The 25,732-nt window shown below is 44.9% G+C and overlaps 1 protein-coding gene across 1 annotated transcript in view; it reads right to left on the reverse strand.

Annotated features, from left to right (window-relative positions):
- Positions 1–17,701: 17,701 nt before the first annotated feature.
- Positions 17,702–25,732, reverse strand: part of LOC131490783 (histone-arginine methyltransferase CARM1-like) — a 259,132-nt gene continuing 251,101 nt past the window's right edge. Inside the window, exons 14-15 of the mRNA XM_058693237.1 lie at positions 24,112–24,201; positions 17,702–18,368 (exon numbers count right to left, since the gene is read on the reverse strand). Of these exons, the coding sequence (XP_058549220.1) occupies positions 18,359–18,368; positions 24,112–24,201 (100 nt within the window). The 3' untranslated portion in view covers positions 17,702–18,358. The remainder of the gene's footprint in view (positions 18,369–24,111; positions 24,202–25,732) is intronic.

Below are 25,732 nucleotides of genomic sequence, written 5' to 3' on the forward strand. Positions count from 1 at the left end.
TACCTCACTACCCAACCTGCCCGCATGCCTGGCCTCACCTCCAGCACCCAGTGTGGTCATGCTCTTCTCCAACTTCCTCCCAAGCCCCAGCTTCAGGTAGGACTCGAAGATCTGTATCACCAATGAAGCCCATGATTCTGCCTGTAATTCTTCTATTTAAACACTCATTGGGGCACCTGGGTGGCTCAGTTGATTTAGCGTCTAACTTTTGATTTTGGCTCAGGTCATGATCTCACGTTTCATAGGTTCAAGGCTCGCATCGGGCCCCGCTATGACAACACAGAGCCTGCTTGGGATTCTTTCCCTCTCCCTCTCTCTGCCCCTCCCCCACTCATTCTCTCTCTTTCTCTCTCTCTCAGAAAACAAAACAAAACTCTAAACACTCATCAAAGACAGTGAAAATTGATCATTGTAATTGCTTTACGCTTTTTACAATTTGGGATTAAAACAGTATTTTACTGCTTTATCTTCTATGTATTTTATTTCTAGTAAGCTTGGATTTTTTTCATGTTGATTGGCCTTTTTTTTTTTCCTTCTGTTTCTGTCAGGAATTTTTGCTCCTTTCCTTTGCATGCTTAAAAACTGGAGTGTTCTGGGGCGCCTGGGTGGCTCAGTCGGTTAAGCCGCTGACTTCGGCTCAGGTCATGATATCGCGGTCCGTGAGTTCGAGCCCTGTGTCGGGCTCTGTGCTGACAGCTCAGAGTCTGGAGCCTGTTTCAGATTCTGTGTCTCCCTCTCTCTGACCCTCCCCTGTTCATGCTCTGTCTCTCTCTGTCTCAAAAAAATAAATAAACGTTAAAAAAAAAACCTTAAAAAAAAACTGGAGTGTTCAGGGGTTCTGCTTTCAATTCGTACAGGTTGCTTGTACACTGAGGTTATCATCCCACGGTCTGTATTTGTTACAAACTGATCGAATCCACTGTTTCATTCTTTAGCTGTATCTGCCCTTTTATTCCATCTATTATATTCGTATTTTAAATATCATAGTTTCCACTTTTTTTTTTCATTTCTTGTTTTCTCGTGTATCTATCGCCCCTTACCACAGGCATTTTTTTGTGTTCATTTTTTTTAACGTTTTAAATATTTATTTTTGAGAGAGAGAGACAAAGTGTGAGCAGGGGAAGGGCAGAAAAAGGGAGACAGAGGATCCGAAGCAGGCTCCAGGCTCTGAGCTGTCAGCACAGAGCCCGAGGCGGGGCTTGAACCCACGAACTGTGAGACCACGACCTGAGCCAAAGTTAGATGCTTAACTGACTGAGCCACCCAGGGGGCCCGTGTTCATTTTAAATTCTTGTTCCAGAAATGCTGCTTGGAATGGAATCCGAGGGGCTCGTGTGTGTGAGTTCACCTGAGTTAGAGGAGAGAGCACCATGGCGGAGCTCCGGGCACCACAGAACCACCGCTGGGGTTTGCCACTGGCCGCCATCTTACAGGGCAACTCCTCAGTCAGGAATGCCTCTTTGAAAACTTAGGGGAAGCAGCACGGGGGCAGGGAGTCCCCTCCTTGGGATTCAGGAGGAGGAGCAGAGTGGATGTTCCCAGCTGCTTATTCCCATGCCTCCTTTCATTCCCCATCCACCCCTGCCTGTGTCCCCATCACATGTTGCCGGAGGAGATGGGATAGGTCAGTCAGTGCTTTCTCCAAGAACCTGGAGGAGAGGCGAGTGCAGAGGCTCACCTCCAGGTTGTCTTGTCACCATCCTTTTGGCTGTCACACCCACCTGTCTTATCCCCATGCAAGACAACCTTTGGTCTCCTTCCTCAGGGGCAGCTCACATTTTTTATCACTAGTTTCTAGAATCCACGTTTCCTCTTGGTTCTTGAGTTTCTCCAGGGTTGTTGTGGAGGACAGAGCCCGCAGCCTGGGTCATAGTTGGTCATTAGTTTCTTGGGGCCTCCTGAAACAAACTGCCACAGACGTGGTGGCTTAAAGCAACAGAGAGGCATTCTTGTACAGTTCCGGAGGGCAGAAGTCCAAAAGTAAGCTGTTGGCAGGATTGGCTCCATTCAGCACCTCTCGCCTAGTTTCTGGTGACTTTCAGCGACCTTTGGGGCTCGTTGGCTTGCAATGCATCCCTCAATCTCTGCCTTCATCTTCACAGGGCCTTCCCCCCTTGGTGTCTTCTCCTCTTCTTATAAGGACACTTGTTAGTGGATTTAGGGCCCACTCAGCTAATCCAGGATGGTCTCAGCTAGAGATCCTTAACTTAATTACATCTGCAAAGACCCCTTTTCCAAATAAGATCATCTTCACAGTGTCCGGGACCACCACTCAACTCCCTATAGACATCTTGGCAGAAGCTAAGACCTCCAAGGGTAGCTGGTTCACTTCTATCTGTTTTCATGAACTCATTAAGCAGGACTTCTGTGTTCCTGACATCACCTGGCCCTCTTGTGAAACTCTCATTCTTGTGCTCAGAAGCCAAACTCCTCCGATATCCATTAAATGGTTCCTCTCTCTCAAATTTTCAGGAGTTCATTGGAATTTTCACGAAGGAGTTGTTTCTCGTCAGCCTTGGAAGAAAGCCATGCGTGTGTCCTCCTAGGTCCTTTGACCTTCTCTCTCCTCTGTCAACCTTAATAGAGACTTCACAGACATGCCTAGTGGGGCCAGACTATATAAAAATCCATAAGCCATTAACCATAGGTATATTACACCAATAAGAATCAATTCCCACACTTGCCTTCAAAGCATGCGAGGCTTCCGAAGTGACCTGACAAGTGACAGTCGACGGCCGGACTTGTGATCACAAGGGGCCGGCCAGGCACAGACAGCTCCTCAGAGTTTACAAACGGTCCGACCCTCAGGAGGAGGTTCTCTGGCTTTATCTCAGGAGGATGATTCCTCAGGAGTTTCGATAGGCCATTCCTTCGCATGGCGAGGGAATGAAGGCCCAGGAAGGATTTAACAGGAAATTAGCAATGGCCAAGCTCCTGAAATAATTGGGCTTTGAAAATCCTGAGGTTTGCTTTTCTAAATGACTCCGGGTTGCATTCTGCTTATTGATCTTCTGAGCTTTTGCAGCCTGTAAATGATGAGCCTTTTACCGCACTCCATGACTGAGGGGCACACAACTGTGAGAAGAGCTCATTTCATTTTTTTTCGATTTATACAAAAGTGCTGTGGCCCAAGCCCTCTAGGTACCCATCTCAATACATAAATATGCCAATTAAGCTAAATGGAAATCCTGCAGGTTAAAAGTGCCTCATAAAAGAAGGAGGCTTTTTCCAAAGCCAGGAAGTTTATCCACAGAGGAAATACCAAATCAACACAAGTAGGTTTGTGCCAAACCGGTAAGATGAAAAAAAAAAATCAAGAATTCTGGGTTCCAAAAAGGAAGAAAAGACATTTTCCTCCCAAAGCAAACAGAGAAAAGCTACCTCTAAGTGGTGAATATGGAATTGTAATCAACTGAATTTTTATTTATTGCACTTTTCTGGCAGGGGTTGTTGTTGGTGGTGGTGGTGGTTGGGAAGGGGAGGAAGGCAGTTCTAGAGCTGAACTGCCACCGAGAGTGTGTTAGGGTCCCACTGAACGTCACAAAGGGGGGTGTATCAGGTACGTTATAGTCCTGCTTCTCAAAATGTGGTCCTTCATGCTGGTCCTCAGAACATAAGCACCAGTACTGCCTGGAAGCTTGTTAAAAATAGACTCTCAGCACCCCCACCCCCATCCCCATTAATTTAGGCAGAAACCTCATTTTGGCAAGATCCCCGGTGGGGGGGGGGGATTCTCATGCACATTAACGTGTAAAAAGCCCTGATCTGTAGTCATTGGCCAGTTGGATACTCACCACCCACCCCTGCAAAGCTTAGACTATTTCTGCCAGCCAACAGCATTCAAGGAGGGGGGCTCTGGTTCTAGGGAATGAGCTGAGGGGAACAAATAAATAGGTTTTCATCCAGCCTCGGTCGATGTGAGCAAAAGAGTCTCGGGAGACCCTCCTGAATGGATTTAAGTTTAGAGACCCACATTTACACATCTCTGAATGCTTGATGACCAGTTTCCACCCACCCACAAACTAATATTCCCGAGTCTTCTCTGACGGGCACCTTATTTCGGATCTCACGCAACTGGAGGGCACCTCAGAAAAAGCTGGTCAGTTTAGGGAGCCACGGATGGTAGCAGGTGAAAGAATTTTTACCTAATGTTCTGGGTTAAAAAGTGGGTGGGGCAGGGGGAGTGGCTGAAGATACTGTATTATCCTCCCCATTCTGCTCTCACCATTACCAAAAAGGCATAAAGGCGACAGACCTAACCATGTCAACAGTTTCAAAATTATTTAACGAGACCCCAGGCATCTTCACTCACTCATTCATTCATTCACTCACTGCCTCACTCCGAAACTCCCTCGGCCTTTGACTCAGGGGGGACTCATCAATCACCTGCTTGATATAACCCACTGGCCTTGGACTGCTGTCCCCCTCCTCCTTCTCTTCCTGCCACCACACCTGATAGTCATCAGTTATTGCCTTTCTTAAGACCTTGCTCTGTTTCCCTGCCCTCTGTCTCCACTGCTCTACAGAAACAAGGCTTGGGAGTCCTGTGCATCTCCTTGTCATAGGAAAGATCGGAATAGGAAGTGAGGCTAACACTCTTTCTGTGGCTTCCATGAAATTGCATTCTATTTGCTTTCTCACACCCGTGACTTTGCTCTCCATATGCTGCCTTTCTTTCTTCTAATCGTTCATCCAGGTAGAAATGATAATTACAGATTTTTCAATTTCCCCACCAGGCTCAGAACAGCGACGACTTTGGAGTAGCTGTGATGTGGGGCACGCGTTGTATTAAATATTTAACTTACGTTCTCAATTACACTTACAACCTACCGTCAGATGCTTCTTCCCTTTTAACAATAAGAAACACGAGGCTCAGAGGAGTTAAGTAACTCACCTAAGGTTACAGAGCGGTTAGTGGGAAGCCAGTGAGGCCCAGTATATAGCTGGCAGGAGTCTGTCGCCCCCTGGGGGAATCTGGAACAGAACGATGGGAGCTGTGGCCCCAGTGCACCTCCCAGCAGGAGCCCCATAAGGTTGGAGCGCTTCCCGGAGAGGGCTGGAGAAAGGGCGGTGCTGCAGGTGGAGTCAGATCGAGGTCACTGTGGGAACGGCTAAGCAGAAGGAATTAAATCTGAAGGAGAAGCGCTTCTGGATGCTGGCGCTGCGATAAGGAAGAGTCAGTAGGGTCAACAGGGAAGAGATGTGGCTCCAGAGACTAAGTCTTACTTGTTTCAACTATAAGCCCCGTGACCCCCAAATTACCAATTTTCAAGTAGGTGTTATCACAATTCGGTCCAGCCCAGTGGACACCAATGCGGGTTCTGTTTTTTTTTTTCCCTATGCCCCATGTTGTCTACGGACAAAACAGGTAGAATCACGTTGATTTAAGTGCCCAAGCTTTGATAACGGACAGATGCGGATTCCAAGCAGGGCTCATCCACACACTTGCCACGCGGCTTTGTGCAAGTTACAAATCTCCTTGAGCCTCCGTTTCCTCATCTGTAAATGGGGATAATGGTGAGGTCTAGCTCACTCTATCGACGCCATGTCTAAAGAGATCATGCCCACGAAGCACTTACTTCCTAGAAAGCCTCCCTGAATTGTTTGATAGGCTGGAGGTTGAGAAGGAAGGGGAATAAGACACAGCTTTCAAGGGAGGATAGCGAGGAGTGGGAGGGAATAGACTTCAAATTCGGTAAATTACCCATTTAGCCAGCCTTCTCTCAGGGGATTCTCAGGGGGAAGCATCTGTTGGGTAAACTGTGAGGTGAGAGTCTGGATCACACAGAATGATAAAAATGATGGAAACATGGGGGAACAGATTCCAGCTCATCGTAAGTGGTAGCTTTCTAACGATAAACATTGTGAAACAATTCTCGACAATGAGGGAGTGAGTTTCCCAACACTGAGATGATACAAGCCAGAGATGGATGGCCCTGTGTAGGAAGTGCCATAAACAACAACAACAACAACAACAAAAAGCCTTCAGAGGAATGAACAAGTGAATTTATGCCGTTTTGCTCCTACTCATCTGCCTGACCTTGATGTGTGAGAGGTTCAAGGTGAGGGCGTCTCTTTCTCCTCCTCTTAACTTTCATCCTCTCCTCCAGAACAATCTGCTGCTCCTCTCATTGTCTGAGGCTTCTCTTCTGAGCTCCAGACATGCATTCTATTGCTGACTTCACTCGGATGGCTCAGTTCCCCAAGTCCCAAGCGGAACCTATGATCTTCCCCCTGGTCCCCTCCAATCTGTGAGCAAAGACTCAAAGGCACCTCGCTTTCAAAGGACGTCCCTGCTGGGTTGCGAGGGGAAAGACAGAGACCGTACGGTCAGTAGAGGGAGATGTCAGATAAGAAAAGAATCTCATAGGCCCTGTCAATATGATTTTAAATCCTTTTTTTTCCCCCTTAACTCAAAAAAAGACTTTACAACTCGGTATTTTATGAGCTCCGAAAAAATTAATGTTGTTTTATAACTTCCGACAACGTATTTTCTTTAGTCGGGCGGGTTCTTTGTGTTAGCGTGCCTTCTGCAAGTCAAGTGGTATTTGCATTTGGGGTTTAGCATCCACAACACTCCCAGTCACTCATAGGTAGCTCTGTTTTCTCCCTGCCACTCGTTCTGCAGGGTTCACCCCATGGAACCCAACTGGGTGTGCTGAGTCTAAGCCATACATGACCAGAGAGACGGATCTGAAGAGGAAGACACATGCCACAGGCCAGAGCCCTGGGTTTAGCAAGATGCTCCCTCTGGGTCTGGGTGTCACTGCCTCTCTTTGCCACAGGCCATCCCTTAGAGAAGCACAGAGATCCAATCCAGCAAGCGTGTGGGGTCAGCCCGACTCTCGGCTCCATTTTGTCCCCATCCTAGTATTTCTGTGTTATTCTATCCAGTTATAGTTTATATTATATCATCACATACAACTTATCCTTGGAAATCAATGTAAATTCTTTCAGAAAAAGGCAGGGTGGATGGATGGAAGAGTGCATGGGTGGACAGATAGGTAGACAGAAATATAATTTTTTTAATGTTTGTTTATTTTTGAGAGAGAGAGAGAGAGAGCAAGGAAAGGGCAGAGAGAAAAGGAGACACAGAATCGGAAGCAGGCTCCAGGCTCTGAACTGTCAGCACAGAGCCTGATGCAGGGCTTGAACTCACGACCCACGAGACCATGACTTGAGCTGGAGTCGGATGCTTAACCGACTGAGCCACCCAGCTGCCGCGGTAGACAGAAATACAAATGGATACACTTCCATCTAGGAAAAGGGCTATTGATAAAACCTTGCCATTTCCATAGATTCCACTTACAGTTCCCCTCTCTTTCTCCCTCTAATTTAACTTCCCTTTGCACTCATTCTCCTCTCCTGCCTCCTGTGTCCCATCCTTGCTCCTGTCCTCATTTCTGGACCAGGGTAGGACTTGGGATAATTACAGCCTACAAGCACTATTAGAACTGTCCATAAAAAAGAAAAGAGAAAAAAAAAAACAACAAACCCTCAACTGTATACCAGTAATGCTAGGCCAGTCCTGATCTCATTGACAGCTTTCCTACTCTTGTTTTGTGGTCTGCATTTTGGAGAGCTCACCTCCGCCTTGTCTCCTGCCCATGACGGCCTGAATCTAGTTTTCTCCAAGAATTAAGGTCAATTTTTACTGGAGGCATTTGGGTACAACTGCAATAAGATGGATGAGAATTCTGGAGGGAGGGGAGTCTTGAGGAGGGAAACGTCAGAGGAGAAAGAAGTCGTGTTAGCTTCTGGCAAGAAAAGTCTCATGTTGGAAAATTCCTGTAGACCAGGGATAAAGTACTAATGCCTACACACACACACACACACACACACACACCCCAGACTTGTCACATTCTAGTCATGACACTAACCCTCACACGTGCCCTTATGTTTACCCCCAAGGTGGGGAGAATCAACCCTCAAGTCAGCTCCCACTTTTGCTCATCAGGACAGTGGCTTCATCCGGGAGGGATATACACAAAAACAAAGCCTACTGAGTCCGTTCAACAGTGGAGGCTCATCACACGGCAACTAAGAAGACTCTCATTCGGTAAAGATCTATTGATCACCTGCTGTATGCAAGGGACTCTGATAGGCAAAGGCAGTGAGGGTGGAGAGTAGAAACCCAAAGATGTGTTCGAGCCAGTTCCGTGAGACTCTTTGTGGAAAGTACCGTAAAGAAAATATTTATGCAGAATTGGCAGATCAAAATCACCAGATGTGGTGAATCATGGTTTTGCTTGGCATTCATTGCCATGACATGAATCAAGCAGAATTCTTCCGCCATTTGTATGGACATATTGTGCATTTCAGCCTCTGAAAAGAGAGATAACTATGGCTACTGGTCCTCCTGGAAGTGTAGTTATCATCAATGAAGCCCATTACTGAGTCATCAACAGCTAGGAAAATACTTATTCCCAAACCACTGGAAGAGGGACCAGGTTGGACCGGGAGCTGGTAAGTGCTTTTCCAGGAAATCGGGGAAGCAGCAGCAAAATGGGGGGGGGGTGTCGATGGGAATGGGTATCAGGCATCTCTCTCCAGGAACGTGGCCATAAGACAGGCTAGACAGAGAAGCCTAAATGTCCTACTTATTTTCTGGTTTATCTGCCATCGTGATATTTTAATCAAAGCTATGTATTACCGATGTGATAAATGAAAGAACAAACAACCTTCTCTGGCCAGACAGGTGTCCAACAGCCCTCAGTCTTGAACACTTCGTTACAGGACTTCAGTCTGGCTTGACCCTCCTCCCACGGACTGTCTCTCTTGAATTGGCAATGTCTTCATTCTTGCCTCCCTGGGTTCGGCACAGGTAACGCGTATTTTGTGCTTTAGCACCATGGTCTGCTTCTGCTATTTCCTTTTGTAAGAACCTGTCTGTTTCCTTCCTGTTTCTAAGCTCAGGCAGTAAAATCATTCCGTTTTGTTCTCTCCTTAAAGCCACCATCACCCCTAACATATTATGACAGTGTACATAAAAGTGCTTTATACACAGGAAAGCAACGTGCCAATGTTAATTGATGTGATTATAAGTAGCTGTTCTAAGCATCTCAAGTTGATTTCCAATCACAATTCCTGTTATCAGGTCAAATATGAAATCAAATTGCCCTCCTTGCTTCTGCGATGACTGAGCCATCCAGGCACGAAGCTATTATGACAGCTGGGAATCATTTGAAAATAAGCTTCACTTTGCTTGGCATATCAGATGATAATTTTAAAAACTGGGCCCGATTTTTTTTTCAAGTATTAGAATTGGTTCGCATTCAAGAGGCACAGGCTCCCTGCTAGGAGAAGGGCTCAGACACGGCAGCTGCTGGTGGGACATCAGACCAGGAACATGGGACCTGGTTACACAATAAACCCTGATGGAGGCATCCAAGGATGGTCAGCCAGGAGGGAGACATTTGCAATTCAAGGCCAATTTTGACAGGGGACAGGTGGTGATCTTGGCAGCTGACGGACTTCAGAGAGAGCTGGCCAAGGCACCCCGTGGGCGTGCTGGCAGGAGGGCAGAGCCTTCCCAGAAGTGCTGGAAGGGATGGGATTATGGCGAGCAGGCACATCACATCAGTGATGACTAGGTTCCGTGACAGTCTCTGGGAACTGGCATCGGAATGCTTAGGCACAAATGTCACATTTCCTATTTTTGTTCTCCTGGGAACCTTCCCCCTCCTCACAGGTTCACCCCATTCAACAGATGCTCCCAGACATATGAGAACTCAATTTAGACTCCACGTATCATGCCTACTACCTAATAAAAAACTTTCCCAAAAAATATTTAGCATGAATTCAGTAGCTGTTAGGTGAAACTGTAAAAATCCACTTCCTTCCATGTTGTCAAATTTCTGGCTTTGTAGATGCAGAAGAGTACGCAGGGCATAATAGCACTTGCGTCAAAAGACGGAGAAAGGAAAGGATGCCTGTGTATTTGCAGGTGTGTGTGGAAAGAAGGATGAGAAACTTACATTAGTTGACTTTGGAGACGTGAACGGAAGGCTGAGGGACAGGGGTCGGAAGGAGACATCACTGCACCTCCATTATACATTTTGAGTTTGGAACCATGAGACTATATTGACAATTCAAAATTTAAAAGAATTCCCAGCATTGTGACCATCTGTCATCTTGCTTTTAATTGCTGCTCACGTAAGGTCTCCGACTTTCTTACCATCACTACTCACCTTCTTGATGGTCATTGCCTTTTGGGGGACGTCATAGCATTGTCAATGACTGCTCTCATGCACGTGGAACTGTTCTGGTTTTGCAAAGAAAAGATGACACTTTTTTCTTTCTCCTTTCGTCCATATCTCTCCAGGGCATGTAGTTTAGTCTTACTTTAAGTGGAGATTTTGGTAGGCAGAAAGTTGTGCTCAGGGTAGTCTGGCAGACAGTTATGTGTTCCCAGACGCGAGGCGAAGATTCAGGAAAAGGTTCCAGCCCACACGTAGTCTGTAAAGCTTAAGATGGGGCTCAAGTGTAACCAGAGTTGGAGGACATGAGATTACGCATGTTGTCAAGGCAGATCTGGATACGGGGACTCAGCTGTCACCCCATTTTTTTTGCCGTTCTGCACATCCAAACTCTGGGGGACAGCTGCCTAGTTCTACTTTCTCTGCTTCGTCATTCTTCCCTCTTTACTCCCACAAAGCAAGTTGTTCCTTGTTACTTGTTCCAATTGCCAAATCTCCATGTCCATCATATTTGACCTGCCAGCCATATTGGACATAAAGTGCTCCTCTCTCCTCTTTGAAACAAGTTCTTTTGTTCCATGTCACTCCAGCCCTTTGACCTCACTGGGCCAACTGCTCAGTCTCTCCTGATGACCCTTCCTTTTCTAAGTTTTACATGTTAGAGTTCCCAGCTCTTGGTTCTCTTCTCCTATCCATGCTACCTTCCAAGGGACCACAGCCAAGCCAGTGCTTGAATTACCACCCCTAACGCTCCATGACTCTCCAGCCCCTATCTCCAGACTCTCTCCTCACGAGTCCACATGCACACATCTAACCACCTGCTCGATAACTCCACTTCGCCATCAAGTGGCCACCTCCAACCCCACAAACTCACAACAGAACTCTTGATTTTCTCTCCCAGATCTGCTCCCCACCTTTTCCATCTTCGTAAATAGAAACCAGCGGCTCAGACCAAAAACCAAGGAGTTGATCTTGATTCTCTTTTTCCTCTCCTACTACAGCCAATCTACCAGCAAGTTCTTAAATTTTTTTTTTTAATTTTTTTTTCAACGTTTTTTATTTTATTTTTGGGACAGAGAGACACAGAGCATGAACGGGGGAGGGGCAGAGAGAGAGGGAGACACAGAATTGGAAACAGGCTCCAGGCTCCGAGCCATCAGCCCAGAGCCTGACGCGGGGCTCGAACTCACGGACCGCGAGATCGTGACCTGGCTGAAGTCGGACGCTTAACCGACTGCGCCACCCAGGCGCCCCTAAATTTTTTTTTTTATTTTTATTTTTGAGAGAGACAGAGACAGAGCACAGCAGGGGAGGGGCAGAGAGAGAGGGAGACACAGAATCCGAAGCAGACTCCAGGTTCTGAGCCATCAGCACAGAGCCTGATGCGGGGCTCCAACCCACGAGCTGTGAGATCATGACCTGAGCTGAAGTCAGATCCTTAACCGACTGAACCACCCGGGCGCCTTGTCTACCAGCAAGTTCTATTACTACCATCTCCACACCAGATCCTGAACCTGGTCACGGTCAACCTCCCCCAACACCCCCTCTCTCATTTGTTTTACTGCATCTGGATTTTCCTGTTTCCATTCTTACATACACTCTGCTTATCAAAAGCAACCAGAGTGAGCCAGTAGATGGGATAGATTCGGTCCTATCCCCCTCGGCTCCGAATTTCCGAATTGCTGTGAAATGTCTGAATTTGCTCCTCTAAATCTTGAGGTGGCTTCCTCTTCCCCAGCTCAGCACGCAGCACTTTGGTGAGGTTCCTCTGAGCACTGGTGCCCAAGTAGCAACCTCCACGGCCCTCCACATTCCCTTCCCTGCCATTATATTCTTCACGGCACTCTGCATATTGCAATGTTCTACGTATTTCTTTACTTGTGTGTCTGCTACACGTATCCCTCCTGCCACCATGTGCAAGGGAGACTTAGCCTATCTTGTTTATTTGTGTATCCTCTGAGCCCGGAATGATGCTGTATTGGATTGGATGGGCTAAATAACACCGTGATAAGAAATGCTCCCAACGCTCAGTGGTTTAAGACAACAAAGGTTTGTTTTTGCTCAAACTACATGTATAACATAGGTTGACAGGGGAGTTCTGAGGTAGTCAGGGACTCAGGCTGAAGGCAGCTTTATGTGCAGTGGCTTCCACAATTACTGAGGAAGGAGGAGGAACAGGCCTGGAGAATCTCACACCATCTCTTAAATGCTTCCACATGGAGGTGACATGCATCACTTCTGCTCACATTGTAGAAGCCATAGGAAATCACAAGGCCGTCCTAACTTGAAGGGTCCTAGGAAATGTGATCCTCTTATATGTCTGGAAGCAGAGCACTGGAAATAGTGGTAGGTGGCACTTTAATCCACACATGAGCAAACCTACTGTGCCTGATTCTGAAACTCGCAGTGGCTCCATGTTTGAGAGACTATGGCCCTAGAGTTTTTGTGTTCATGAACCTGTTCTTTCACCCTGATTTCTAGGTATTTCTTAACACCTGGGAAACTGTGCCAGGAGCCTCTGGTGCTTGTGAGGTGTAAGTGCTTTTGTTGTGTCCCCCACATAACTTGGATCCTGGTCAGTTACAGGTAAGTGGGATGTCCATAAATTATTTTACTGATGACATTATTATAACAATGATGGAGTATGTTTTTAATGGAGACTATACCTTACATATCTAAGTAATGTACTCTTTTTTCTTCCTTAAATCATCATCCTTTGTGATGTGGGGCAAGAGAGGGTGAATAAATGGAGGGATGGATACATGAATGAGGTGATTTCTTTAGCGAGATGATGTGTTTAAAATTAGGCTATTAACACAAGGTGGGTTTTTCTCAATCCCTTTCGTAAATGAGACACCCTGCCAAGAGTTCCTTCTGTAGAGAGGATGCTATGCCATATTGGAGAGCTAGACCTTGAGGCTGCTGCCCAAAGGTAGAGCAGAAGATAACGAAGTAGGAGAAGGAAAAGCAACTCCTTCTGCCCCAAGGAATTAATGGTTGCGGAGGGGAGAGAGTCTCGCTGATGGCGGTGGTCAGGCATGTGGGCGTTTCCTTCTTGTAAGTGACAGCACAGAGCTTTTAGAAAGTATATAAATGTGAGACTACGAGAAACTAGCAAGAATCCATTTCCTATGATAATATACTAAGAGCTACATGTAATGACCCAGGCACTGTCATGTCCCTCATATACAATCATTTCTTTCAACTCTCACAAAGAATCCTCCCACTATTACTTCAACAGATACAGAAAGTGAAGCTGAGAAGGTGTGTGACTGGCCCACGTCTAGCTAGGAAGGACAACCAGGATTTAAACCCAGGTAGCTCTAACTAAAGAGCCCAGACCTTTAGCTCCTGTGCTAATAATGTCATTTTCATTAATAGTCCTTCTAGAGTTTAGTTGATTTGTATGCCCAGTGTCTCTTCTTCCCTGAATTCCTACTCCACACAGTCACCAGAGATCCATCGATTATGTTACTCCTCCAATCAAAAAAAGGAAAACAGGCTCCCTGTTGCCTATCTGCAGGATAAAGTCCCAAGTGTCCATGGCATACATTTAGGAAAGGAGCTACAGAAAGGGACATGTCGTACCCTCTTCACTGCCCAACTTCTTCACCCATTCCATTAGATAAGTTCATCCATTCAAGAAGATTTTGTATAATAGCATGTCTTAAAATTGTGTCTACCTTTTCCACGCATGGATGTTCCATTGAAACAAGGTACCACACCTGACCTCTGTGGCCAGGGTGTGTGATCAATGCAGGCTCATGGGGTTCTGTGCTCAGAAGGGTGTGGAGTTTAATGCCCTGTGGTCATCATCTTGAAATCCACAAATACTTTTATCTTTGAATTGGTGTTTTGTAAGTGAAATATGCTGGAACCCTGGAGCCTGCACCCGGGGCTTGAAGCCTTATCTCACAGGTGGTCCCATCTCCCTACTGCCCCTCTGGGATGAGAGCTCATCCACCCACCAAACTTCAGGCTCTGCCTGGCCTCCCATGTCTCTGTTCCTGCCCCTGATTACTGCAGCAACCAGGTGGGGGTGGCCCAAGTTCTGCTACATTCTGCTCTGCCCAGGTACAGGTAGGGTCAAAGTCAGGCACACATCCTGCTGCTTCTTGGGGTAGGGCAAGGCAATGCTAGTCTCTGCTGTGGGCTGATTTGATCACAGTAAGTTCAGTGGGCAACTCCATGTGACCTTCTCACCCACTCCCAATCCTGGGAAGTTACAATCTCTTGGGGGTCACCTATCGACTGAAGGTCAGAGCAAGAGGCCCACGAAATGGGAGATTAACTTATCTACCCAGACCGGTGTCTGCATCTTCTGTTTGCATAGGGCTGTGCAAATTATGTAGCCTGCTCTCTTACGATTCTCTGATGTGTTCCTTGAAATATAGTGGAAATGTCAAGTCATAATAAAAGTGTGACATTAATGTTACCTCCAAGGGTGCTGAGTGCAAGACACTAACAATTTAATAATTTGGGCTTTTGCACTGACCTATGTTAATGTGTGATTTTATGCTATTTTGCATGGCAAGGGAAGCTTCTCAGAATTCATTTGATTGTTAGATCAATGTGAAAATGCATTATCTGCCTGCCTTGAGCATGGCCAACTGTTGACCTCTTCAATTAAGTAGACTTGAGAATGAAAATCCAATTACAATGAACAAACATTTCTTGAACACTTTCTATGTGCAAGGCCCTATGGCCAGGCCTTGTGGGGAATAGGCAGATTTGTAAGATGCGTTATTTTTAGAGTGCTTACAAGCAAGAGAGGAGGTCGAGATACACGCGTGGGTAACGACGGTAACCCACTCTTTTCGCTTTATCAAAGCAGAAGAAATGGAATTAGTCAAGCTGGGTTGTTTTTAGGCAGTACCTGAGAGCAGGAAATGCCAGTTCCTTGATTTATGTCCATCTCCTCTCTTTGGGACTAGCATTCTACTTTTTTTCAGGTTCCGTCCCTTGGGAAAGATGAGCCTATCTCCAGCTCAGTGATAAAGCTTCATTGGCTTCTCTCTCCTTGCAGTAATCTCATGACTCTCTTCGGTGATTGGTTTAGAGATGGCCATGTGACTCGGTTCTGGCCAATCAAGCATGAAAGCAAGGCTCTGGGTTGCTTTTGGAAAGGCTTTCTTAGTAGAGATAACTTTGGGGTTAAGGGCACGGTCCCTGAAGTGGACTGAAGTTACTAGCTGTGCGTCACTAGGAAAGTTACTTCACCTTATTTACTGCCATTTCCTCATCTGTTAAATGGGGTTAAGGATAATACACACTTAATGGGGTTGTGATAAGGACAAAATTTAGTTAATATCTGTAAAGCACTTAGAAGAGTATCTGCTACATACTAAGTGTTGTGTTAACTATCATAATCATTATTTTGAGAGGAGATGCCAGAAGCGATCATCTCTTTTGTGACTCTGGATGTCCATGTGTCTGGACGTGACTCCTGTAACTTGCTTCACAGCCTTGTGCCTTTGAGGGGGGCTGGCCTAGGAAGAAGGAAGAGCCTCAGTCTTTGATGAAATCACTGAGATACTGTCATTGGTTCTTGAATCCACTCTCCCTCTGGACTTCTTGTAAGGAGATATGATACATTTATTGTGCAGGGTGTTTTCAGTCAGAGCGCTGTGTTAATGGCATCAAAGTTGGCTTCCTGGTATATGTCCTGGAGTTCCTCAAGTAGTGTGACTTCCAAGTCCCACAGGTGTGCTGGCTGTGGGCTATCTCAGAGCAGCTCCTGACACCAGTTCCTGCCAACAATGTGGTTCTGGCCTTATCTTAATTATGATGGGATGGCGTCAGGAAAGACTGAGATTTCCAAGATTTCCCCAGATCCACAATCTACTCTTGATATTCACAGCGGACACACTTTGAGATCACTTTCAAAGCTGCAGACACTATGGCAATGTGATTTCCCCACAAGACACAATACATTGACACTTAAGCAATCTCCTTTGAATCTTAATAACCCTATAGATCGGAGGACAGGAATAAGTAGTAAAGTTACTAAATTTTCCCACTAAAATAAACTCTACCCTACATTACATCATTTTTTAAAAAGCAAAACTAAGAACTTATTTACATTTCCGGATACAAGGTAAAAAGAATGAACAAAATTTCTAATGTTTTAAAAAAAATTTTAATGTGTATTTTTGAGAGAGTGAGTGAGCATGAGTGGGGGAGGGGTGGTAGAGAGAGAGGGAGACACGGAATCTGAAGCAAGCTCCAGGCTCTGAGCCATCAGTACAGAGCCTGATGCCAGGCTTGAACTCGCGAACCATGAGATCGTGACCTGAAGTTCGAAGCTTAACGGACCCAGGCACCCCAAGGATGAAAAAAAAATTTAAGGAATACATCAGGAGAGTTATTGATTATAGAGAGATGCATTCTCTAAATGACTAAAGGCACTCGCCCACACCCACAGTTATATATATACTGCATACTGTATATATTTTGTGTATCAAATTTGTGCTTCAGCAAAATTACAAATTCATACAGACTACCTATCTTTGGGATCATTGAAAGATTGGGAAATACTATCCATTTTTCTGCATCCTTAAAAGTCATGGTTTTTAGCTCTTGTGCCCTCTTGCAGAGACTGATAATATCTTCCTAGAGTGTGGGCTGAGAAGGACTGTGAGGGCCTGTCTGGTTGGGCGGGGAAGAGTGCTGGGGTCAATCAGGGATGCCTGCCCTGGGTGTGGGTGGGACAGGTGGCACCAGCAATTTAGTGCTTTCTGTGATGGAGGGTTTACCGGTTTCTGCCTATTCTGCTTGAAAGGCAATTACAAGGTCGTCGGGCCTGACTCCACAATTACAATGACTCTCAACTTCAGGATAAATTTATGTACCTAATCAATGTACATGTATCGAGCACCTTTGATGCATGGGTGTGCCCTTAGGCATCACAGGAAATTAAAAAGTGAATCAGACTCACTCCAACCCACAAAGAAGTTGGTTAATAGAAGAGAAAGGTGTGTGTGTGTGTGTGTGTGTGTGTGTGTGTGTGTGTGTGTGTTTAGGGTCCAGGGTCACACAGAGCTGCAAGAAAGGGTTAGACCAAGGGAGAGACAGGAGAGGTGTTGGGGTGGGAAAGCATCCTTTTTGTGAGCGTGGAAGGTGGGCAGTGACACATGCTGGGGAAGGGGCAGTGGAAGGGAGCCCCACAGTGATGTGAGGAAGACTGTTGGGCTGGATAGAAGGGCAAGACTGTTAGAAACAGAGCGGCCAGAAGGAGCCAAAGCGGCCGGGTGGAAGGCTCACAGCCGTGGGTGACTGGCTGGCTGGGGAGGATACGGGTACTTCCAGTTCATTCCAGCTCCCTGCCCCCCCCACAGTGAGTGGGCTGCTGGGGGCTCCATTAGCTCGTGTGCTGACGTGACATCCATTTTTATAAGAGCTGTCGGGGTCAGGGGAGAACCTGCTCTTCGCAAAGATCATCTTTTTATCACCATTTGACACGTGACATATAACAAAGTCTTCAAGTAAAGGAGAGGCCTCCATGGTATCTCGCACTGTACGTTTTTATTGCAAACCTAAGAGAGCTGACAAAGATTCCATCTTTATTTTCTTAACTGCACACAGAGTCATCAGATATTGCCGATGAAGCGCATTCCTGACATCGTATTATTCCACTACATGAATAAGGCAGAAATTCTTTCACGCGTGGCTGAGCTGGAGATGAGCTGCTGATGTACTGAAAATATTGGCAAGAACAGCTTAAAATGGTCAATCGAAGATCACTCCTCACATGCTCTTAGGTTATGTCATACATACGCATTCATATAAACATGAGGTAGGGGTTTGTTAAATTCCCATTTTTAAATACGTCAAAAACGAAAGCAATGCTGTTGGCTTTACTGAGATAATGATACAGAGAAATCACACATTGAAAACAAAAAAAATATTTGTTCAGCTCACATGCAGAAAGCTGTAAAGAGCCAGTCTAAGAAGCACCAAGAAACAGACTTGTCAATAAAACTAGGAGGCACATTTTAGAGTTAGGGGGCAAAAAGCAAAAAAAAAAAAAAAAGAATTTAAATAAACCTAATCATCCTTGTAAAATGCAGAGTGCAAGTTTGGAACGTGAAATCTGAACCTGGATGGCGAGGGGCTTCTCAGGCCTTCATTTGACTTAGTGACTGGCTTGGGACTATCTTCTAAGCAAACCTAAAACAGAGAAGGTGATTTCTATGATACAGAGTAAGTCAGTCCCACCTCCATCCAAAGGCACAGGAAAGCTAGTTTTGTGTTCCTGTCCCCTCCCTCCCTCCTGGTCCCTCGCCCCTCCTCCTTTCCACTCCCATGCCCTTCCTGGAGTTTTTATTATGGGCAGCCTTAGATCTATATTTACCCACTATATTTAGTAAGTTTGATTATGCATAGCCTAAATTCAGATCTGAGATGATGATCCAGATTTTTGTTCACTGGAAGAACTTTTTCTTTTTTTATAGGTTGACAGCAAAGGCTAAGCACCGACTTATTTCTCTCTCTTCTTGCTGTTTCAACAGGCTTGTTTCGCCACAGGCCTTTGCCCTTTCCTGGGCTCTTGTCGATGGTGGCTCAGTTCGCACACCTGTCCACGCCACTCCCTTCCTGACCTTAAGTCACCACTCGTCACCACCTCTTCCAAGAGGCCTCCCAGACTACTCAGTGTAAACACCACCCATCTCCCGTCCTTGGCCTTGCCACTGTCTACCAGAATGTTCTATTTGTTTTCTGCTATCCCTTTATGTAATGTTGGTGGGTTGTTTTTGTTTTTGTTTTTTTTTGTAAGTTTTCATGTAATTGAGAAAAAATTTACATACAGTAAAATTCACCCCTTTTACTGTAGTTCTGCAAACTTTGACAAACGCATACATACATGTACTACCAGTGCTATAATCGAGATCTAGAAAGTCCCATCGCCCCCAAGTATTGCCATATCTCTTTATAGCCAAACCTTCCCCAAGGCCAGCTCAGAGCTGTTCTCTGTATCTGGAGTGTTGCTTTTTCCAGAATGTCATAGAAATGGAATCATATATTATGTAGCCTTCGCAGTCTGATTGCTTTCACTTTCTGTAGCTCAATTTATTTGAGACTCATCTGTCTTATTGTACGTATCAGGAGGTCTTTCCTTGTCCTTACTGAAAATCACGGATCATAGTTTATTCATTCTCCACTTGCAAGGCATTCTCGTTTCCAGTTTTGGTGATTACAAATAAAATTGCCATAAACATTCAGATAGAGTTTTTATCTCTCTCGTATAAATACCTTGCAGTGAGATGGCTGGGTCATGTGGTAAGCGGATTTTTTTTAACCATCTAAGGAAGTGTCAAACTATTCTCTAAATTGTCTGTACCATTTTGTATTCCTACCAACCATGAGGGAGAATTCTCAGTCCAGATCTTCACCAGGATTTGGTATTGTCAGAATTTTTATTTTAGCCATTCGAATAGGTGTATGTATCTAATGGAACTGCCACGATGGTTCTGGTTGTCAGTTCTCTGTTGACTAATGATGCTGAACATCTTCTCATGTGCTTCTTGGCGATTATATCTTTTTTTTGATGGAGGGTCCACGCACATCTTTGGCCCTTACCAAAAATGTTTTCCCATTACTAGGCTTTTTTGAGAGTATTTAGCATACATTCTTTTTATATTCGGCATATGATTTTTTCCCCCAGATAAGTGATTTCCAAATATTTTCACCTAGTTTATAACGCATCTTTTCATCGTCTTTCAAAGATAGGTTTTTCATTTTGATAAAGGACAATTTATCATTTTTCCCTTTTTAGGAATTGTGTCATATGTAAGACACGTCTGTCTAACCCAAGATCATGAAGGTTTCCTTCTATGTTTTATTCTCCAAGTTTCATATTTTTTAGATTTTATGGTTCAGTCCATGATCTCTTTTGAGGTAATTTTTTTAGACGGTGTGAGATATGGGTTGAAGGCCACTAATTTTATTGCATATTGATATCCAATCATTCCTGTGCCACTTCTGGAAGACCATCACCTCTCTGTGTAATTGCTTTTGCAACTACGTCAAAAATCACATTGGCTGTATATGTGCAAGTCCGTTTCTGACCTCTGTTCATTCCATTCACCTACATGGGTCGTTTTTCAGCATACACCGCCTGGATTACCATAGGTTTATCCTGAGTCTTGAGATCAGGTAGCTATTACTCTATTTATCTTTTTTGGGGAAAACTACCGGTATTTGAGATTATCTCACTTGTTTACTTCCTGGATGTCTGTCAGGAGACCCACCAATCCTTGAGACTTTCAGGAACCACGAGACCAGGGAATTCATACCCCCATCATTCTCTGTTATACCCTAGCAATGAGAACATCTCCTGGTGCATGATAATTACTTAATAAATTCAATGGAGAAAAGCAAGAAGGAAAGTGATAGTGCAGTTGGGGAAACTGAAGGAATCTGTGTTTGGGAGGAGGAGAGAAGGACCACGTGGTTTGGGAGAGGCTGTGAGGGGGACAGAGCCCTGGCTTATGGTGGCAGCACAAAATAAGACATGGTTTTGGCTCCAGAGCCCCATGCTTAGAAACTCTGGGGCCATTCAGGAGCTCCATGGGGCCATGTTCATCCACCCACCCATCAGACATTCACCCAGCATCTGCTGTGTCAACACCATGTTACAAACAGCAGAAGGCAAGATGCTGTGCTCAAGGTAGGAGGGGTTGCGGACAAAAAACCCAGTAATTGAGACACATGCCCCCAAAGTGGTGTCTGCAGAGAGCTGAGCGCTCTGGGAGGGACATCTAAGCCAGCCTTGGCCTTGGAAGGCTTCTTGGAGGTGGGCATGTTTGGGGCACCTGGGTGGCACAGTCGGTTAAGTGTCCGATTCCTGGGCTCTGCTCAGGTCATGATCTCGCAGTGTGTGAGTTCGAGCCTTACATAGGGCTCTGTGCTGATGGGGCGGAACCTGCTTGGGATTCTGTCTCTCCCTCTCTCTGCCCTTCCTCAGCTTGTTTTTTCTCTCTCTCTCTCTCTGTCTCTCTTTCTCTCTCTCTCAAAATAAATAAACTTTGCCACCATGTACAAAGGGTTCTCCAGCTATTGCTGGGTGAGGGGTACCAGTGGTGGTTTTATGGATTCATTCTGCTCTAGGTCTCCCCATCAATGCTCTCTTGGCACCCTCTACCCCTCCTACTCATCACGCATTGCAAGTATGATGACATAATTATGCAGTTAGCTGTTTAAGGCCCTGCCCTCCCTCCTACTACAACACAAGCTTCCTGGAGGCAGACACTGCCTGGTCGCCCCACCAGCCAGATCTGGGGACAGACTGTGTGGGACCCGAGTGATGAAGGACTGGCCTCACAGTCCTTGGAGACTCTGCCGGGTTACTGGAGAGCTTTCCCTTGCCGATGAAGCAGTTCTGTCCCTTTGCTCACTTTTAGCAACATTTGTTAGCCCTTCTTTTATTTTCAAATTACTTTAAAATAATAGCGAAAATCAAAGTCTCCCTAGCCTGCCTAAGGAAAGACAGAAACCTGCACATCACATTTAATGGTGGCTATTCAAGGTTTCAGTAATTAACCTGTTGATCCTTAGACGTTTTTGGCATGCCCCATTAGATGTTTTTAGATGGTACCAGGTATCAGCCCAAACCCAAAAATGAATTTTTTGTTCCTGTGTGTAAATCTATCGTGCCCTAAAAATGGGTAGAATAAAAAAATGGAAAGTTACTCATTTTGATAAAGAAATTACCAATAATTACCTCTAAGTCACCAATAATTTCTCTGGGTAATGCCACTTCCCCAACACACACACACACACACACACACACACGCACGCACGCACATGCTCCTGTGCTGCTTCTCAGGTGCTGTGACTGTGGGGGACCTGAAGAAGGGTATCACCACAGCTGAACATTTAACTGTTCATGCACCCGATGCGAAGTGCCCTTCAAAGATTCGGTCGTTTAGCACCCATCGTCACGATTGTGCTAGACATTAGGAAAAGGTTGGTGAAGAAGTGTAAATAAGATGTGAAGTGTCCAGGGGAGTCACATTTTTAAGCAGCCTTATCTGCTTAATTAATTAATTAATTAATTAAATACATCAGTCAGACTTGGTACTGAGAGAAGGGAAAAGGAAAGGCATCCGCTGCCCCCACACCCTCACCCCACAGTGTGTCTGTTCTGACAGTGCTGTGGCCATCTTGCGAGTCGCTCAACCTTGACCGGTCCTCCCTGTGACCTTATGGCCACTGTGTTTGTGTCTTCATGCAAAGCAGGGGCTGGCCAAGGCCAAGGCCCAGGCCCTGTCTGTGTCCTGCTTAGAATCTTGTCCTAAGACAAAGTGGAAGCAGGACTCAAGTTACTGGTTCGCATGGTTCTTGCACTCAAAAGGGGGGTTTTCTAAAACTCTACAAAAATTCACTTTCTATCCCCAAATCCAAATGATTCTCTTTGGAATGAAGTGCAAGACCATCATCTATTTACGTACTGAGAGAGGAGGAGCACAGAGACCAGTAAGAAAAGGGAGAAAGACAGCAAACTGGCGATTACTGACCACCAGTAACAGGAACTGCTTAGTGCTTGGACATGTGATGGGCATCCCTGCAATCTCCCAGTGAGGCATGTGTTGTTAATCCCATTTCACAGAGGAGAAGACTGAGGCCTAGGCAGGTCAAATTGTGCTAGTGAATAGTCTGCATGCTCTGAGGCCACAATCTGTGCCCTCGACTTTAGTGACAGGATTTTGTACAGGGATGGGAGGGAGAACTCCCCTTTTCCCTCAAAGTTAAAGACGGCACCCATATCCCTAAATGGCTATCAGTTTAAGATTCATACGATGCGTGACAACTCACACACAGCATAAACAAGAGAAGCCTTGCCTATGTTTGGCCTCCCGTGCTTCAAGGTCACGATTTCATTTTCTCATCTCTGCCGAAGAACTTTTGGTTTGGTTTCCCGTGTTTATTCTTCTCTTTATGCTTTTCAATACTACAGAGACATGATGCTTTGAATACAAAGCCTTGGGAGACTTTATAGTATGAAGGAAAAGTCTTTTTTTTTTGTTTTTTTGGTAGGGAAGTCAAGAGTGACAGTGCCCAGTGGTTTTAATTCTGGGGTGGATTTCATGTGTGGATTAAAAAAAATTTTTTTAATGCTTATTCATTTTGTGAGAGAGAGACAGAGCGTGAGCAGGGGAGGGGCAGAGCGAGAGGGAGACACCGAATCGGAAGCAGGCTCCAGGCTCTGAAGTGTCAGCACAGAGCCCGATGTGGGGCTTGAACTCACGAACCATGAGATCATGACCTGAGCTGAAGTCGGACGCTTCACCGACGGAGTCACCCAGGCGCCCCCCACGTGTGGATTTTTAACGGGCTCATATGGATGAGGTGTAAGAGACGAGGGGTTCTTCCAGAAACATCCGTCATATCCCTCTCACTGTGGCAAGTTTTTACATCAGACAAAACCTGCATGGCTTCTAAAGAGGGGTTTGTCCTGACTTACGTGATCTCAAAAATATCTCACAAACTTACTTTAAATGGACTTCATGTTTCAGGTGTAGTGGAATAAATGCGGCACAAAACCATCTGTTAGTGAATGAAGGTCAGAGGAGCCCATATTTAAACTCCACATCGTGCAGATGAGAAAACCAAATACCAGAAGGAAGTGACTTTGCCCAAGGTCACGCAGCTCATTATAGCTCAGCTGGAACGAGAATTCACTTTGTAGGACTCTTTGTGGTTTCAAGATCAGGTTGTTACATATTGAATTCCATTTAATGGAACTAGAACACTCAACTCCATCATAGGATCTAAGTCTCCTTAAGGAGGAAGGGTAGATGCCTCTTCTCCTCTTAGGAAAGGTGGAATTATTCTGAACCTCTTTACCCGGTCATATGGTCCACTGAGATTTTATACACATGGCTGGGACATGGCTGAGAGCATTTCTTACCTAAAGAAAGGATTCTTTAGATCGAGGATGTTCCCAGATCTGAAGCCTGTCTGGTTTACCAGCGCCACGATATGAATGTCATAGCTCTGTCTGTATGGCAGAAAACAAAACAAAAAAACAAAACAACTCCATCATTTTACGAGGCCGGTCACCTCTTCACACACACTGAAGGCACCTTGTACACATACCTACTTACTTCACGAGGGTTTTAAGAGTGTGGGGTTGGCATCTCGTCTACGGTCGTGTGTGTTTATGGGGATGCTACCAACATTAGCAGAGGCAACAGAAGGCCTTGTTTATTTGTTAGAAGAGTTTGGCAGTTGTAATCTCTTGAGCTAAAAATTACAAAGTTAATGGTATTTCTGGTTTGATCAACAGCCAAGGACAGAAATGGCTTTAATTAATAGAGGCACTTTATGGGTCACCCACCGAAGTAACCAAAATAATCTTAATCGTGCAAAGACTGGATACGTTAAAGTCTTAAATTGACATAAAACAGTCAATAAATGTGACTGATTTTCAGAGGCCCCAGATGAAGGCTCATATAATTCCAGTGGGAATTGGCTGATAAGAACAAGTCATATGACATATCTTTGATGACTAATCTGAAGGACCTATGTTTGTGGGATTTTCATTAGTCATATGTATTCAACAACACATTATTTCTTTGGATTATAAAGTGCTACCTATTCACTGTAGAATAACTGAAAAATAAGGAAAAAGAGAAATTAAATAAAAGAATTCATAATGTCACTAGACAAAGAATCTTCCAGCTAACACTATAGAGTATTTTCCTGTGTATTTTTCCTTCTATGGTTTTCATAAATGTGAATTTTTAATACAATGATCTTAAATATTCCTTCATATCTCCTAATTTGATTTAACATAAACAAGCATTTATCCTATAATTCTTGACAACATATTTTTCAGTGGCACTAACGGGCATTACACAGGATAATTAATGATGCCCCATGATCAAATATTTACATTTTTATAACGTATTACAAACATGTTATAACATATTATTGCTTTTAGTAACAAAAGCCTAATTTGACGACAGATATTCCGTGGCAGAGGACATTCTTGTAGTATATCTTTATGTCCTACTGGCGATTATTTGCCTGGAATAATTCTCAGTGTTAGACTCGTCAGGCTAAAGCACATAAATATTTAAGGTTCCCAGCACCTATTGCTAAAACATCTTCCAGAAAGTGGACTAAACTACCTCCTCACCTACAAAGTATAAAAGTTCCAATTTCATTACATATCTTTCAATCCTTAATATTTTAAATGTCTGGGGTTAACATATCATTGATTACTTTAACTGGAATTTCCTTGATGGTCTGGCTTCTGTGTCAAATTCCAGAAATTGCTGAGTGTTACAAATGCCTCTCACCCTGTTGTCACCAATAGTGGCCTGGGCAGGCTGACGTATAATGTCACATCCTGTGAAGCCTGTACCTCAAGTTCCAGATTTTTTTCGGGGCCAAAGTAAGAGGGAAAGATGGGCATAGATTAAAAAACAAAAAATCAATGTCTTTTGATTGTATTTCAACTCATATAACTGACTCCGAATTATTTCGTTATAAGATGTTCCCTTCATGATGCATCGAGGAGGAGT

Source organism: Neofelis nebulosa, chromosome 12 (assembly GCF_028018385.1).
Source record: "Neofelis nebulosa isolate mNeoNeb1 chromosome 12, mNeoNeb1.pri, whole genome shotgun sequence".
Classification (NCBI taxonomy): domain Eukaryota; kingdom Metazoa; phylum Chordata; class Mammalia; order Carnivora; family Felidae; genus Neofelis; species Neofelis nebulosa.